Source organism: Toxotes jaculatrix, chromosome 15, assembly GCF_017976425.1.
Source record: "Toxotes jaculatrix isolate fToxJac2 chromosome 15, fToxJac2.pri, whole genome shotgun sequence".
Lineage (NCBI taxonomy): Eukaryota > Metazoa > Chordata > Actinopteri > Toxotidae > Toxotes > Toxotes jaculatrix.
Window position 1 is genome coordinate 6124565 of NC_054408.1, and position 15167 is coordinate 6139731.

Below are 15167 nucleotides of genomic sequence, written 5' to 3' on the forward strand. Positions count from 1 at the left end.
CAAGGCTCCAACAGGATACTATATTGTCATGTGTTCAGTGCATCAGCATTAAAACAGGTCACTTCTCCAGTAACCTTATATGCAGTCCATTGATCTTTCACATGACCTACAGATCACCATAGATACCAAGTAAACAAAATGTGTTATCAACATCCTTTTCCAAACAAATATTTACAAAATGCCACATTTACTCTCAGTGGACACATTTTTTGCTAAAGTATAAATAAAAAATAAATAAATGACTGTAAATATAAATAAGTAACAAGTACAGTGTAATCTTTACCCATTAATGAGTAAAAAGGGTGAATAAGCCAGTGTTCAAAACATGCACATCATGTAGTTTTTTGTTTTTTTTTTTTGTATAAATGAGATACTAATAAAATACATGCAGGTTCCTACTGGTACTTAAATGTAGGTACAGTGGAAAACTAGGCTCCTAAATAAACATTAAAGATTTGCCATGTTTGATCCATCTACATCAGTATGCTATAATATCCGAATCAGAATCAGAATAACTTTATTGATCCCCGTAGGGAAATTCTTACTGTTACATAACTCCCAGTTGAAAATGAAGAGGAAACAGATACTGTTCATATCTGTGTTTTGTGCTCCTGCCAACACGTTATGAGCTGCTGCTGCTGCGTCTGCTAGGAGCAAATTTTATAACTAATTAACAAATTACAAACTAATTATAAACCAATTTTCTGACTTGTTTCTATTTAAAATCAGAAAAGGGAGTAGAACAGCTGTTCTTACTTTACCTGCTGATTATTTTTTCAATTAATTGTTTTGTCCATAAAATAACAGTAAATATTGAAAATACCTGTTCTGAATCCCTGCAGATAGTGAATATAGTGTGGTGCACCAGTGAAGAGAAGCTTTGTGCAACGGAGTATTTCCTGTGGTATGAACATTAGCATATCGTCATCCACGCCGTTATTGTGTTGCACAGAAAAGAGAAACATCTGGTGCTGTTAATCAGACTGTGAAGTGATTCGAACCAGTGGAGTTAAAATGAAACCGACAGCAGCAGAAACATGTCTCACACAGACAGCAGGAAGTGATGAAGGTTGAGGATGAGGAAGAGGAGGATGGCTATGAAGATGTTGGTTAAAATGAAAGGTTCCTACCTGAACAAGACGCCTGTTGGTTTATGTCGATCCAGACTTCTTTTGTTTTCTAACTCTTTCGCCCGCCTCTGTCTGCATTCGTTCTATTCTACTGTACTCTACTGTAATCTGCTCTTTCGTCTACTGTACTCTGCTGTTTTCTCTCCGTCTGTTACTCTACTGTCGTCTTTTTTACAAACCAAAGAGCAACAGCCAAACACACCCACCACTCACTCTGTGTGTGTGTGTGTGCATGTATGTGTGTGAGAGAGAGAGAGTGTATCAGGTGACTGGAGCAAGAGTGGCATGTGTCATCGCTATCTGAACCCCCGAACCCTCAGCGTCAGGTGTGTTTTTCTGTGTGTGTGTGTGTGTGTGTGTGTGTGTGTGTGTGTGTGTGTGTGTGTGTGCGTGTTACTTCTTAATCCCCTGCTGCCATTTCCTCCAGAGAGAAGAAACTCTATCCCCGAGGACGAGAGAAAGAGAGAGGAAAAAAACGACCACACACACTACTTACAGATTATATGGGAGGATTAAAGATTAAATTACCCTGCTGCAGTCACTGCTTTGTGTGTGTGTGTGTGTGTGTGTGCGCGCAATGAGATCAGAGAGCAGTTGTTGTCTGTTCACGTCATCTCCTGTTACACAGTGTGTGTGTGTGTATGTGTGTGACAGACACAAAAACAGCTGGTTCACAGTTAATAAGTGTGATATCAGATGTTTCAGTTGTTTGCTGGTGGCAGGTACTAACTTCACTGTAACTCACTCAGCCGACACTGAAACTATGAGAGAGTTTCCATCCAAATATGCCGCAAATCTTAACTGAATTTTGAGAAAATCTGCAAAAGAAACTGCAAATTAATGTGCGTTTCTATCCACAGCGGTTATGTGAATATTGGGAGTTTGTCAACAAGACGACACAACTGAAAGGTCGACAGTCAAACCTTAAAGAGCAGAAAAAAATTGTTGTTCCATGTATTTAACATGAGGAACGTAACTATCGCCTCATCGCTGGTCTGATGTCTCTTCAAAGGACATTTAAGTCACATGCCTCTTGATTCATTTGTTGTGTGTTTCTATTGCACTTTGTTGTATTTGTTTCCACTTGGTAAACAAGGAGATGCACTGATATTCAACACATAAGAGTACAGTTACTCCAAAAAAAGGACAAAAGCACAAAAGCAGTTTCTAATGTTACTTTTAAACCATCATTAGGAGCAGGCACAGCTGCCAAGGAAACAATGGCTAGTAAGCACCAGGTGTGGATCACCAGGCACACCGTGTAATTTATTAGCTGTTATTTCCTTCAGCATCTTACTGTCCTGTGTTTGTACCTCTTCACTTGTCACTTTACTGGTTTAGAACATCTTGCCAAGGAACTGCAGCTGGCACCAGCACATGTTGATTCATGTAAATTTATTTCAAATTGAACTATTCAAACCTTAGTTAAAGAATAAACCCCTTGAAATGCATCATCTTGTTTTTAAGGGGGGTCCTAATTTCAGCATGTACCTCCCCTTAAAACAGCAAACTGTCCTTTTTATATTTCTGTTTGTGTACAGGTTAAACAAACTAGATACAGCATGTTAATTAGAGGCGCTGGTAGCTACAGAGGCAGCATAAATATTTTCCCCTGCTTCCAGCCTTTATGTGAAGACTGTTCTGCATCTCATTTCACTCTCAGAAACAAGTGTACTCCCCAGAATGTTTGAAAACGAATAAAGAAATCATCTGTTAGCTCCATAATCTGCCCCTGACTTTGTGCCCGTGTCACTAAAGAGATGAGTTGTGGGTACAAGTGCAGCCTTTGTGGTGCCTGTACTGCCCCTGGACATCCTTTGATCCCTCACTGGTGTCCCACTGCAGAAAACACTGCTGCTGAAATCACTGCAGCTGGAGATGAAGCCTGGAAGAACGCAGGATATTAATACACCAGTGATCCTACTGGGAGGAGAGCCCGTCTTACTACCTTCATCTGCATCTTAAACCTTCCTTATCCACAGAGAAGGAGAGCGGTAGAGAGACATAGACTGAGTGTGGTTTTGCTGACAGCAGCATTAGACATCACACCGCATTATTATTATGCAGAGAAACACACATTAACATAACAAGCGTGTGTATGTGTGTGTGTAAGTAGGTCACACTCAGATCCTTCTTCATCCAAAATGAACACATACACACACACACAAACACACACACACAGCAGACCAATCAGAAATATGAAAGCAGACAGGAGAGCTCCAGTCTGAGTCTCAGTTGAAAACAGCAGAAACTAACAGGGACAGAGCAGCATAATCACCTGCAGTGCAAATTTCTTCAGAATCAAACTACTGTTGAATATAAAAGTGTTGGACTGAACAAACAGCATACTGATGACTGGGCTGTTTTTACAGGCTTAACTGTAAAGGTACTTAAGTTTGTCCTGAGGGTGGCGCTAGAGGAAACCTTATGGAGTCATTAAAATCTAAGAAGTACATCTTCTGTGGAGCAGAAATGTGATCTGGAAGCTTCATGGAAATCAGACCTATAGTTTTCCATATCTCTCTCACTCTCTCACAAACATTTGGAAAAACTTTGGAGGATGTTTAGTGTGGGTGTGAGTCAGTTGACTGACAGAACATTAACTGTCAACTGTTCTGATAACTTATTGTTTTAGTTGTTTTTCAAGGAAATATACAAAACAAATTCCCTGGTTCTAGATTCTCAAATGTGAGGATTTGATGCTTTATTTTGATTAAACATGCTAGTAAACTGAATATCTTTGTGTTCTGGATATTTGACCAAATAAAACTATACAAATAAATCACTATGGGATGTGAGACATTCCAACAGGCAATTTTCGCTATTTTAGGATATTATATAGACAAAACAATTATTTGATTAATCAAAAGAATGATGCAAAAGAATTGTTATTGGATTAACCAATACTGAAAGTAATCCTTAGATGCAGCCCTAAATGTTAACACTGCAAGACACGGGAGTTTTACTTTGAAATTATTCAGAGGGAAGGAAAATAAAAAGAAGAGAGTTTCCTATCTGATTTTGGAATTTTATTTTTTGCAGCACCACTGATGCAGACTTATATCTCTACACAGACCTAATATCTCTGACACACACTAGACAAGGGAATCCACTGTGCGTCTGTTTTTACACACACACACACACACACACACTCAAACACACACTGCACTGTGGTGATAAGCAACAGTGTGTGGGTAATCACAGCAGTCACGCTATCTATAATGAGGGGAATGTCAGACGGACATGGTCACAGATTCATCGGACCAATCACATTATTTTCTTCTTTTCCAAAATATTGTTTCTTCCAGAAGTCTTTTGGAAGTTCTCTGTGCAAACGGATCCTTAATGTGCTTTTAGCTGCAGATATTCCTGGAAATAGTCCTCCTCCATGTGAACAGAGGCAGTCAGATTTCCAGGCTGAGCACACATAAGAAGATCATCACATATAAGTGAGAGCAAACAAAGCAGGAGAGGCTGCACAGTGTGTCAGCGTGTTTGTAGCAGAGATCTGAAGTGAGCCTACAGTTTCAGTCCGCCTGCTTTTAGGTGCATTTTTAATTTGTGCCAGAAAAACAATCTGGCGTGGAAATGTAAGTTAAAATGTTGCTCAGTTTTCTGAGGTAGTAAAGTTGGCATTTAGAGAAAGAGAAGATGATGGCTGATGGAAACTGATTTTAGACATTTTTCTAGCAAAATGTCTCTATGGGTATCCGTGTTGGTTTGTCCACCACTTTGGTCCAGACTGAAATATCTCAACAACTATCAACTAAAGTGTCATGAGAGTTGGTACACACATTCATGGTGTCCAGGGGGTGAATCCAACTGATTTTGGTGATCCTCTGATTTTTCTTCTAGTGAAACCAAGTGGCTGACACTTCTGGTTTTGAGTGAAATGCCTCAATAACTATTTGATGGTTTCTGTTAAATCAGACACACATTCATGTTCCCCTAAAGATCAAGATGATCAAGTTTTTTCATTGGTTTTCGACCAAAACATGCAGGAATAATAACATTCCCATCAGCCTCAGCTGCATTTTGTGTTTAGTGCTAATTATTAAATATTAGCATGCTAACACACAAAGATGGTGAACACAGTAAATATTGAATTGAGAATGTTAGCATGCTGGGATTAAGCTCAAAGCACTGCTGTACCTACATACAGCCTCACAAAGCTGCTAGCATGGCTATAGACTCTGTCTTGTTTTACTGCACTGTCCCTAAAGCCCAGAACATTGGATTTGTAATGAAACCTGAATTTCAGCTTTAAATTGAGGGTGATCACATCCATCCTGAGTAAACAGTGTGGGACTCTCAATACTTTCAATTTTATCCCCAATTTAGGGGCTGTACAGGAGGAAAATAATAAGGCAAACAATAATGTACCAATTAAGGTGCATTTGTATACTATACTAACTATACTTTATATCAATATCAAAAGACTTAAGGTTTAAATAACACTTCAGTGTTGTTTGTCCAAATAATTTATAACATTTGAAATTAAAATATTTACATCATCAAACCAAAACTAGCCATATATTTCAATCTAAATACACATTTCTGGTCCTGTAACATCATTATTAAGTGTTAAAATCAGCTCCCATCAGTCTTTGTCAACAGTCTAGAGAAAATCTGCCTTTTATTTAGAATTTCTGCTGTTTTAATACAGGGTTATATGTGTTCACAAATGTGAAATCAAACCAAAAACAGATGTATAAAATGTACTGGACTTCAATGTACTGAAATACCAACAAATACAAACAGAAATAGCTGAAGAAAATTAGATATTTTGTTGTGATATGCAAATAATGATATAACTATAATCACCCACTGAAGAACAGCTAATTCTGTCCATGGGACAATGACAGTTTTCAATGAAACCAGAGAGCAGAGAGACTACGACCCTAGTTCAAGGTTCGAGTCCAGGTCGCGACCCCCAGATCATGTAACACCCCCCGCCCAAAACAACCCACTCACATATATCCCACACTTATACACGCCTAAGACACAGTGAATATGTAATCATGCAGCCAGACACAGAAAAAAATCCCTAACACTAACACTGAAAACCAAATCAGCTAATTGTGGACCTTAAACAAAAACAGACAAGACAAGGATTTCCTACCTTGACTCAGGAAACTACTCCACATCATCGGCAGAGAGACAGCTGTCTCACCTCTTCCTCCTCCTCCTCCCTTTCCCCTCTATCATCTGCTCTCCCCGATAACAAAAAGCAACAAAGAGAAAATACAAACCAAACGGCAGAGAATCGCTGTCTGACTGACTGTCTGTGTGAGCGCAGGGAGACACGTGTGTGCGTGGAAAGGGGAGGGCGACCGACACACAGCGAGAAAGAGACAGAGTGTACAGTGTATGTGAATCACTGAGGTGATGATATTCAGGGTGAGAGCTGATGACAGCCCCTCTGTCTCAATGGAAATCCCTCTTTCCCTGTCTCTGTGCTGCTCACTCGCTCTCAGCCAGTTCGTGGCATCGTGACTCAAAAAAAGAGAGAGAAGGAAGGAGAGGAAAAGAAAGAAAAAGAGGGTACATGCTTTTCAGTTCTTCCATTCTCAAAAATAAAATACAGAATGAAAACAGACAAAACTGAAAATGAAAATAAATAAATAAATAAACCAACAAAAAATTTAATGAAACAACAAAAAGGGAACAAAAATGGAATGACTAACTAACTTAAAGGAATAAAGAGAAAAAAAAAACTAGTCCCCCATAGATTTACTAGTCCCACAGCCAGTTGTCTGATAGTCCAAGGTTCTCTATCAATCTAACCTAGACTATCCCTACCAGTCCTGTAGTAGTTCCACTCATCCTGCAGGTTTTCAACCAGACCTTGACTAGTCCTGCTAGTTGTCTCTCGTGTTTTCATTATCTTTCCTGCAATTTACAAAGTCAACTTTACACTAGACCATGACTAGTTCTAGTTCTGCGAGTACTGCCAGTTTCTATCAGTCTTCTACTAGTTATGCTGGTGTTACTAGTAACTGGTATAACTTGAGTCCTTTACAAGTTCTGCTCTTATTACGCATTTCTACCAGACCTTGACTAGTCCTACCAATGGCTTTACTAGTTTCTCTAGTCTAACAAGTTGTCTTTTGGACGATGACAAATCTTGCTAGTCCAAGCAGTTGTCTTAGTCCTCAACCATGATTATGTTTTTTTCCTATTCTCAAGTTTTACCTAGCTTTGACTAGTCCTACCAGTTTTCAGCTTCTTCTACTAGTATTACCAGTGGACCTTGGATAATTCTGCCAATCTTTTTACTAGTCCCGCCATTCCAAGCTGCTGTCTACCAGTCCCATAGAGATGTATATGCAGTTTTCTACTAGTCCTCCACCAGAGTCCTACTACTACTGTACTAGTTCCTCTAGCATTACACGTGGTCTGCTGGCAGTCACAGATGTGGGTCATGTGGACGCAACATCACAGGATCATATCTGGTCATGTATACCTGCATCCAGCCCTCACCTTCCTACCTCCCTTTCTCCCCCTGTGAACCTATTGTCACCACTGCACAGCACTATGAGTGTGTGAATCTGTCAGCAGAGTCTATTCATACACTGCTGAATACATCAACACAAAACCACACATCAACACCTGCTCAATCTCTCCATCACACACACAAACTGCTGCAATGTGTGTCTATTAATAACTGTCTATTTCTCAGCTCATTATGTATGGGGTATCAGCAGGACAATGTGCTGACCTTTATTAGCCCAGGAGAGCTAATTAGAGATACACACACAGACACAGACACACACACACACACACACACACACACACACACACACACACATATATCTATCACTAACATGAAAAGCAAAGAAAGGAAAAGGTGGGTGGATTTTGACATCTCCACTCTAAAGAAGCATCCAATCATGAACACAGAGGTTCTCATTACTCATCTCATCTTTGCCTTTTACCTTGAGAACACTTCAATTACCCTCCCCAAAATACTTCACTACATCACAACACATTGGACAGTCAGGGCACATTAGTGTTGTTGTTCTCAGTGTCCAGCAACATAGAGGAGAGGACAGGATAGGAGAGGACAGGATAGGATAGGAGAGGACAGGATAGGAGTGGAGAAGAAGAAGGGAGAGGAGAGGAGGGAAGAGGAGAGGAGAAGAAGGGAGAGGAAAGGAGAGGAGAAGAAGAAGAAGAAGAAGGGAGAGGAGAGGAGAGGAAAGGAAAGAGGAGGAGACAAAAAAGTGAAGGGATGAGGGCAGTAGAGGAGAAGAGGAGCTTTAATATTGTAAATGTTATTCGTCTCATGTGACTTAATCTCTTAATTTGTACTGAGCATGTGGATCATGGGAATTCACTTCTTTCATTAGTGACTAAGTGTGTTTTTGAGTGTGTGTCTGAGTGTGTGTGTGTGTGTGCATGCCTGTGTCTGAGTGTGTGTTTGAGTGTGTGTATGAGTGTGTGTGCTGCACCCTAGTGGTCACTAATTGCCACTAAGGAGAAAACACAACTTTGTATGTGGTGAGAGCAAGCTCTGTATGGCATATTAAGCATATTAGATTATGATTTCATATAATACATGTGCTAAATTAATGCAATCTTATGTATAGATTAATTGTACCCAAATTAGTTCAAATAAGCTCCGGACTTTTGCTTGAAACACAGTGTTTTTACTGAGTGGTATTACTAGGACTTTTTATGCTGTTTTATTAATACATTTCTTTAGTAAAGGATCGGAGCTCCTCCACCACTGGTGAGATATAATTTTTTTTAGTGCTATTGTTAGAGTTATTTTGATTTTTAAAGAGTCTGGCAAGCAGAGAAGAAAGGACAGGGAAAGAAAAGAAGACAGCATAACTTGACGTTACAGCCCAGCAATCAACTAAGTGCTCCATACAACTTGAAGAATACACAATCCTAATCCATTAAATAACCGATTCCAGCTATTTTAACCACTGATTCAGGAGCTCGCTCGTCCCCCTCCAACACAACTGTTTGTATTGGCTGTGATGTCATCTGACCTGAATGCTGATAGGCTGCTCAGCCAGCCAGGTCACTGTCACACACACAGACACACACACACGCTCAGCCTGGCCTGCAGGAGCTGAGTTCAGGCCAAAGAGCTTTTCATGGTCGAGCAAGCATCACGTAATGGACAGAGAGAGAGAGAGAGAGAGAGAGAGAGAGCACGAGCGAGCGAGCGAAAGGCATGACCATTCAGGCTGAGTAGTGTGTGTCCAGCTGTCCAGCAGAGAGAGATTTAATCTTTAATCAGTGTTATAGTAGCCTGTACACTGATATGGGCTCATGGTATGTAATTACAACTGCTGCACACGCACACACCTGTCTATGTGTTTGTGTATATCAGTGTGAGATTGTCTTTCTGTTTCCTGTCTCTCCCGACATCACCATCCCTCATTCTGTAATTAGGTGTGCTTAGAATGTGTTTTATTTTTTTGTATTTTGTATTTTTGTATTTCTCATTGATTTTGGAACTGCTGTATTTTATTTTATATAATACTGTTCAAGTGATGTCTTTTTGTAATCCAACCTGAACATCAGTTCCACTCAGGGTTAAAATAGCAGATTTCCAATGGAAGTTCTGCTTTTTTTTTAAATCAAGAAAATAAGGACAACAAACTTGAACACCAGATTGAAAGGTGATTCACATAAACATGTTAGCACAGCCGAATCTGTGGACACAGATAGTTTAAAGGACTAGCACCAAATGTAATGTTATGATAAGAATCAATGTGGGCAAATTTAACAATGTCTTTGAGAAATGTCAGTGTGGTTTCAGAGCAGGGCTGTGTCCCAGTTTAATGACCTGCTGCTGTCTGCTCTACTTTAACTGCTTTACATCTCACAGCACATTCTCACTCTGTTGACCAGCAGTTTGACTTTAAAAAACTGGGTCTGAATCACTGAAGACGCTCTAAAACTGCTCCAGTCACATCTGATCACAGAAGCAAAGAGGGTCAAGCAAAGTGAAAAGCTTTAACTCTAACTTCAGCAGCAGGGGGCGCTGGAACTATTTTTTATCCAGCTGCAATAATTAAACCGTTAAAAACTATGAAAATACTCTCACTAAAAATACTCTTACTAATCATCTCATCAAACTGAACTGTTTGAACATGCAATATTATAACCAATATAATAAGACATAGAATAATATGCAACTGACCCATTACACACTAAAAAACTATATCACTGTATGCCTTGCTAAGGAACATCAATACCATTTTCATGTTTGTGCATTAAATATAATCCTGCAACAAGTTTATCAGTTAGCTTAGCTTAGCATGAAGACTGGAAGCAGAGGGAAACAGCATTCGGGCTTAGTTTGCTGTCTTACTGGGAGTTTAATGAGAGGATGATATCAGTTTGGTCTCTAGCTAACAATACCCATAGAGAGTATAAAACTGCAGGGATAATCTGAGTTAATGCAGAGTAAGTATATACACACACACACACACACACACACACACACACACACACACACGCACACACTCTGACCTCTCCCAGGGGGCGGCAGCTGTTGATGATGGATGAGCCAAAGTCACTCTCACTCAGCAGACAGACAGACAGACTTTACACATTAATGTCCTCTTTAGCTCTTAATGTCCCTCTGGATATCGTGACAACTGCGTGTCTTTCTGTGATGTTGTTTGTATAAGGGGCTCAAATTATTGAGTAGGAGTTTCACCTCTTGTGCAGATACAGAATGAGTATGAAAGTCAGGTGTAGTATTTGTGGTATGTTCAAGAGCAAATTTTAACATAAGGCAAAACATGTGATGAATCAGTCACTGTTAGCACTGTACACCGGGAGTAGTAGCACTGGTCCTACCTGCAGTTGTGCTTGGTGGAGCGCTGAGGCCTGAGCTGAGGCCTGGAGCTAGAGTTCGTCCTGCAGGCTGAGAGCTGAGCCCTGTGGCCTGTGGAAGAGACCTGGACTGAGCCCCTGCAAAGACATCCCGTTTAAACCAATAAAATTAGTTTACATTAATAAACTACTACTGTTGGTACTACTTCTGCCGTCATGGCTGCTACTGCTATTGTCATTATGAGTATAACTGCTGCTACTACTGCACCTACTACAGTCACATGACAATAGTGGTTGTAATGTACCTGCGACATGTTGTCCTGTTTCTCCAGCCTGGAGCTGTCTCACTCTTCGGAGGTGAGACCGGCCGTTGTAGTGGAGCTGGGCTTGAGCATTGGAGGTCAGCTGCAGGTTACACACCTCACACAGAGAGAAGGCTGCACCCTGACCTGAGACAAAACAACAAGGACGGATGAGACTGTAGAAGAAAACCACAAGGATGTCCTGGGGTGACAGGAGATAATACAGCACACTGTTGCCAGAACATGTCAGTAACCTGGGGACGGACTCTGCTGGACAGACAGACTGATGCTCGTAGGTGTGGGTGTGTCCATCAGCTCTTGGCACATCCCTCCGAAGGCAAAGATCTGCCCACTCTCCAGGAGCTGAGAGGGGCTGAGAGGAGTCTTCATCCCTGAGGAGATAGGAGAAAAAGCGAAACAGACATAAACGACAATCACCAATGTTGGACACTTAATATTAATTTATAGGTGATATGAATGATATGAGAACCAGTTAAAAACAATACGCCAGATGCTCACACATAATGGAAGGTAATGAATTAAAATGACTGCATTAAAACCTCATTAGCGCTGAGATCTTCAGTAACTCCTTTATTGAATGAAATTATGTACAGTACTAAGAACCAGCCGGGGGGGAGTTAACAGCACAGTACAGGAAAGACAAACGTTATGTGATTTAAATGAAACTGAACGTGAAGTCAGTTTTATGCTTTATCGCTCATTACGTAACGATTTAAGAGCTATACTTTTTAGTAAAATGTACTTTCATTGTAATGTAATGTAAGAAGTTATGTTCATGTCTGACAAACATTTCATCACTGCCGCACTGTGAGTAGACCCTCAATCACCAAACTTTTAGAGTTAAATACAGAATGGGATTTCAAACTGTCACTAGAAGAGCTAACCAACACATTAGCAAAGTAATACAGAGAATCGCTCCAGATGTAAAACAGCGGGGATCCAAAACAGCAGCACTGTACGCTAACGTCGATGCAAAAGTCACACTCAACATCCACAACAGTAACGACCCAAAAAAAGGAGACACTCGCTGAGGGACAGGCAGACAGATGGGTGTGAGGCCTGAATGACACCGGATGCAGAGTGTGAAGCATCAAACGCTCACAGGGAGAGTGATGAAGTAATGAGTAAGAGGAGAGAGGAAGGATGACATATGCGTGTGTTTCCAGTGTACTGTATGTGTGTGTGTGTAGGTCAGTCCATGACTGTGTCCATCTGTTGTTCTGTCAGCTCTGCCAAGTCACATGACCTCTGACAGGACAAATACACACACACACTCATCTTTTTCATATTCAGTTTGCTTTATTGCCACGACCTACATAAATTACTGTATATACTGTATTAAAATTCACTTCAGGGATTTGGATGGATCTGGATGAGCTCATTAAGGTATTACTGGTACATCACTGAGTAATGGCACAGAAGAAACCATTACCTAATGGTAATTTTTATTTCATATGATAGTATAGCGGCTGCTGGAGGGCATAAGGCCTGCACTGCAGAAGAAATAAAGATCTCCACATTTCTAGTATCAACATCAGCACAGCGGCTGAGCCATCTGTGATAATTTAAACCCTATGAGGTAAAATTGTAATTTTGGGATAGAGAAATTAAACTGACTTGATTTAGGTAGCCACTGTTATTCCAAGCCCAGGGGTCACGCTGTACAGCAGCTTCTGTGAAGTGTTTTGTTCTTGATCGCAGGGATAAAAAGTTCTGAATATGCCAGAAAGCCTGGTGTCGCAGAGAGCCAAAGTTAAACCAGAACTCTCAGATTCTGTTCCAGAAGTAGGAAACTTATTCTTATGAAACTTAGAAATATTAGCAGAGCATTTTTCCCAGGTGAATATTTGTTTGGCTGGTTCAGCATCAACATGTGAGTTCATGTTTCTAAGTTTGATAAGAAGGAGACTTTAGCATGAAAACTAATGAGGGTTGTAATTCAGAGTCTGTGGCTCTATGTCAGTGATACAGCACAGTATCACAGCAAGCTTCGATTGGCCGTGTCAAAACAAGGTCTCTGTCTAGATAGATACTGGAACGGCATTCCATCAAATTAATGCAAAACCAGGGGAACCATGATGAAAATAAAATATAAAGTAAGGTTTCTAAACCTTGTGAGCTGTAGCAGGAAAAAAAACAATTTGATATATGTTCACATTGAAGTTTGCCTGTGGCTGTGTCAGATGGGCACCGCAATAATGAAATGCTGTGCACCTGTCAGAGGTGATGCAAAGCTATGATCATTGATAAGAGTCTGACATTGCAATTTTCTGCTCACTCTAAAAAGTAAGTGTCTGTTAGAGAAGCGAATGAAGGAACGAGGCGCTGATTTAAGACACAACCGGCGTGATATCAAATGAGGTTTTCTTGTTCCTGGAACCTTCACTTTGACTTTTAATAGAAGCAGGTGCTGAGGCTCGTGGGTACTGTAGTATGTAGGGTAAGTCCATATGCCAAACTAAGGGAGAAATGTGCGAAAATGTGTCAGGGAGGTGAAACATCTGTTACTAGTGGTCATAAAAAAAAAAAAAAAAACCTATGGTAAAGTTTAGTTAGCCCGGTGACTCCACTGCTTTCACATTACCAGTCTCCCTCACTCTCTCTCTTCCAGCTGGTTGTTAATAGTCGACTTTATGTTTAGCAGACAGCTGGTTAATCTGCCACTGTGATGAATTAGCTTCAAAATGCACACACGGACATGCACATGCACACACACACACACACGCACACTGGCTGATGCTGACATCAGCTTTAGCGAGGGAAGGATTAAATATATCTGCTCTATTGAGCTGGGAATTACACAACACACACACACTCAGGTAAATACACACACACACATACTCACTCACATACACGCATACATAGATTAAGACATACAAAGAAAGAGCAAGTCAGCAAACTGAGCATTCAGCATCAAAATGAAATATGTGTATTTACCTTTTCTGCTGCAACGTGTTTGTACTTTATGTGTGTGTGTGTCTGTGTGTGAATCTAATCCAGGCTGACCAGGCAGTCAGTAATCAGAGAGGCCAGCTGTGGGTTATAATCCCACACACACACACAAAGTAGCAATATGATTCCTGACTGAAGAAGCAGAAATATTTTCTTTTGTATGATAAAAGCAGGTCAGTGCTTCACAGCAACCTGATGGAGTAAATGCTTCCATTTGTAAGGCTTCAAAGAGACTCAGTGTGTAAAGAAGCACTTCACTGAGTTTCAGTTCTTTAATGTCAACACATGGTGAAATCCAGTCCGTCATCTCGCTCCGAGGTAGAATCTCACACTGTGCCTACAGCGACTCGGCTCTGTGCCACTAGAGGGCAACAGCTAAATCCAGAAGTGTGAGATTCTTGACTCATCACTAAGACCTGCAAGGTGAGGATCATGTGACCGACGGGGGAAGCTCCGCTAATGCTACTGATATCATGTACACTGCCAGCTGACCCAAATGACTATGACTGTGACTAAGTACTGTACTTCAGTCCAAATATGAGGCAATTACAGTTTTCTTTTCATGTCTCTTTATATTTCTACTCCACTACATTTCAGAGGGAAGTACTGTACCTTTTACTGCACTTCAATTTATCTGACATCTTCAGTTACTAGTTACTTTACTAATTAAGATCCTAAATACAAAACAAGTTTTTGTTGTAGATTAAACTACCCAATAGGTAAATGTATGTACATCTAACACCATCGATTTGTCACAACTATTGCCAACTATTTCAATAACGTTATATAATATAATAGTATATAATAGTATAACTTTCACTGGGACATTTTTTCTGCATTGAGTACTTTAACCACTGCCAGCTCCACTCACCATGATGTACTACCATTAACACTGTCTGACTGTTGTTGGGTGAAAACCTCTTTATGTCCAAAATGTATGTCAGCTTTTCAAGAA

The 15167-nt window shown here is 40.4% G+C and overlaps 1 protein-coding gene across 2 annotated transcripts in view; it reads right to left on the reverse strand.

The window, feature by feature from the left end:
• Positions 1 to 15167, reverse strand: part of znf385b (zinc finger protein 385B) — a 53979-nt gene that overhangs the window by 15001 nt on the left and 23811 nt on the right. For both annotated transcript variants that reach the window (XM_041056581.1, XM_041056582.1), the window contains exons 3-5: positions 11494 to 11631; positions 11243 to 11386; positions 10962 to 11075 (exon numbers count right to left, since the gene is read on the reverse strand). In XM_041056581.1, coding sequence (XP_040912515.1) covers positions 10962 to 11075; positions 11243 to 11386; positions 11494 to 11629 — 394 coding nt within the window. In that variant the 5' untranslated portion in view covers positions 11630 to 11631. The remainder of the gene's footprint in view (positions 1 to 10961; positions 11076 to 11242; positions 11387 to 11493; positions 11632 to 15167) is intronic.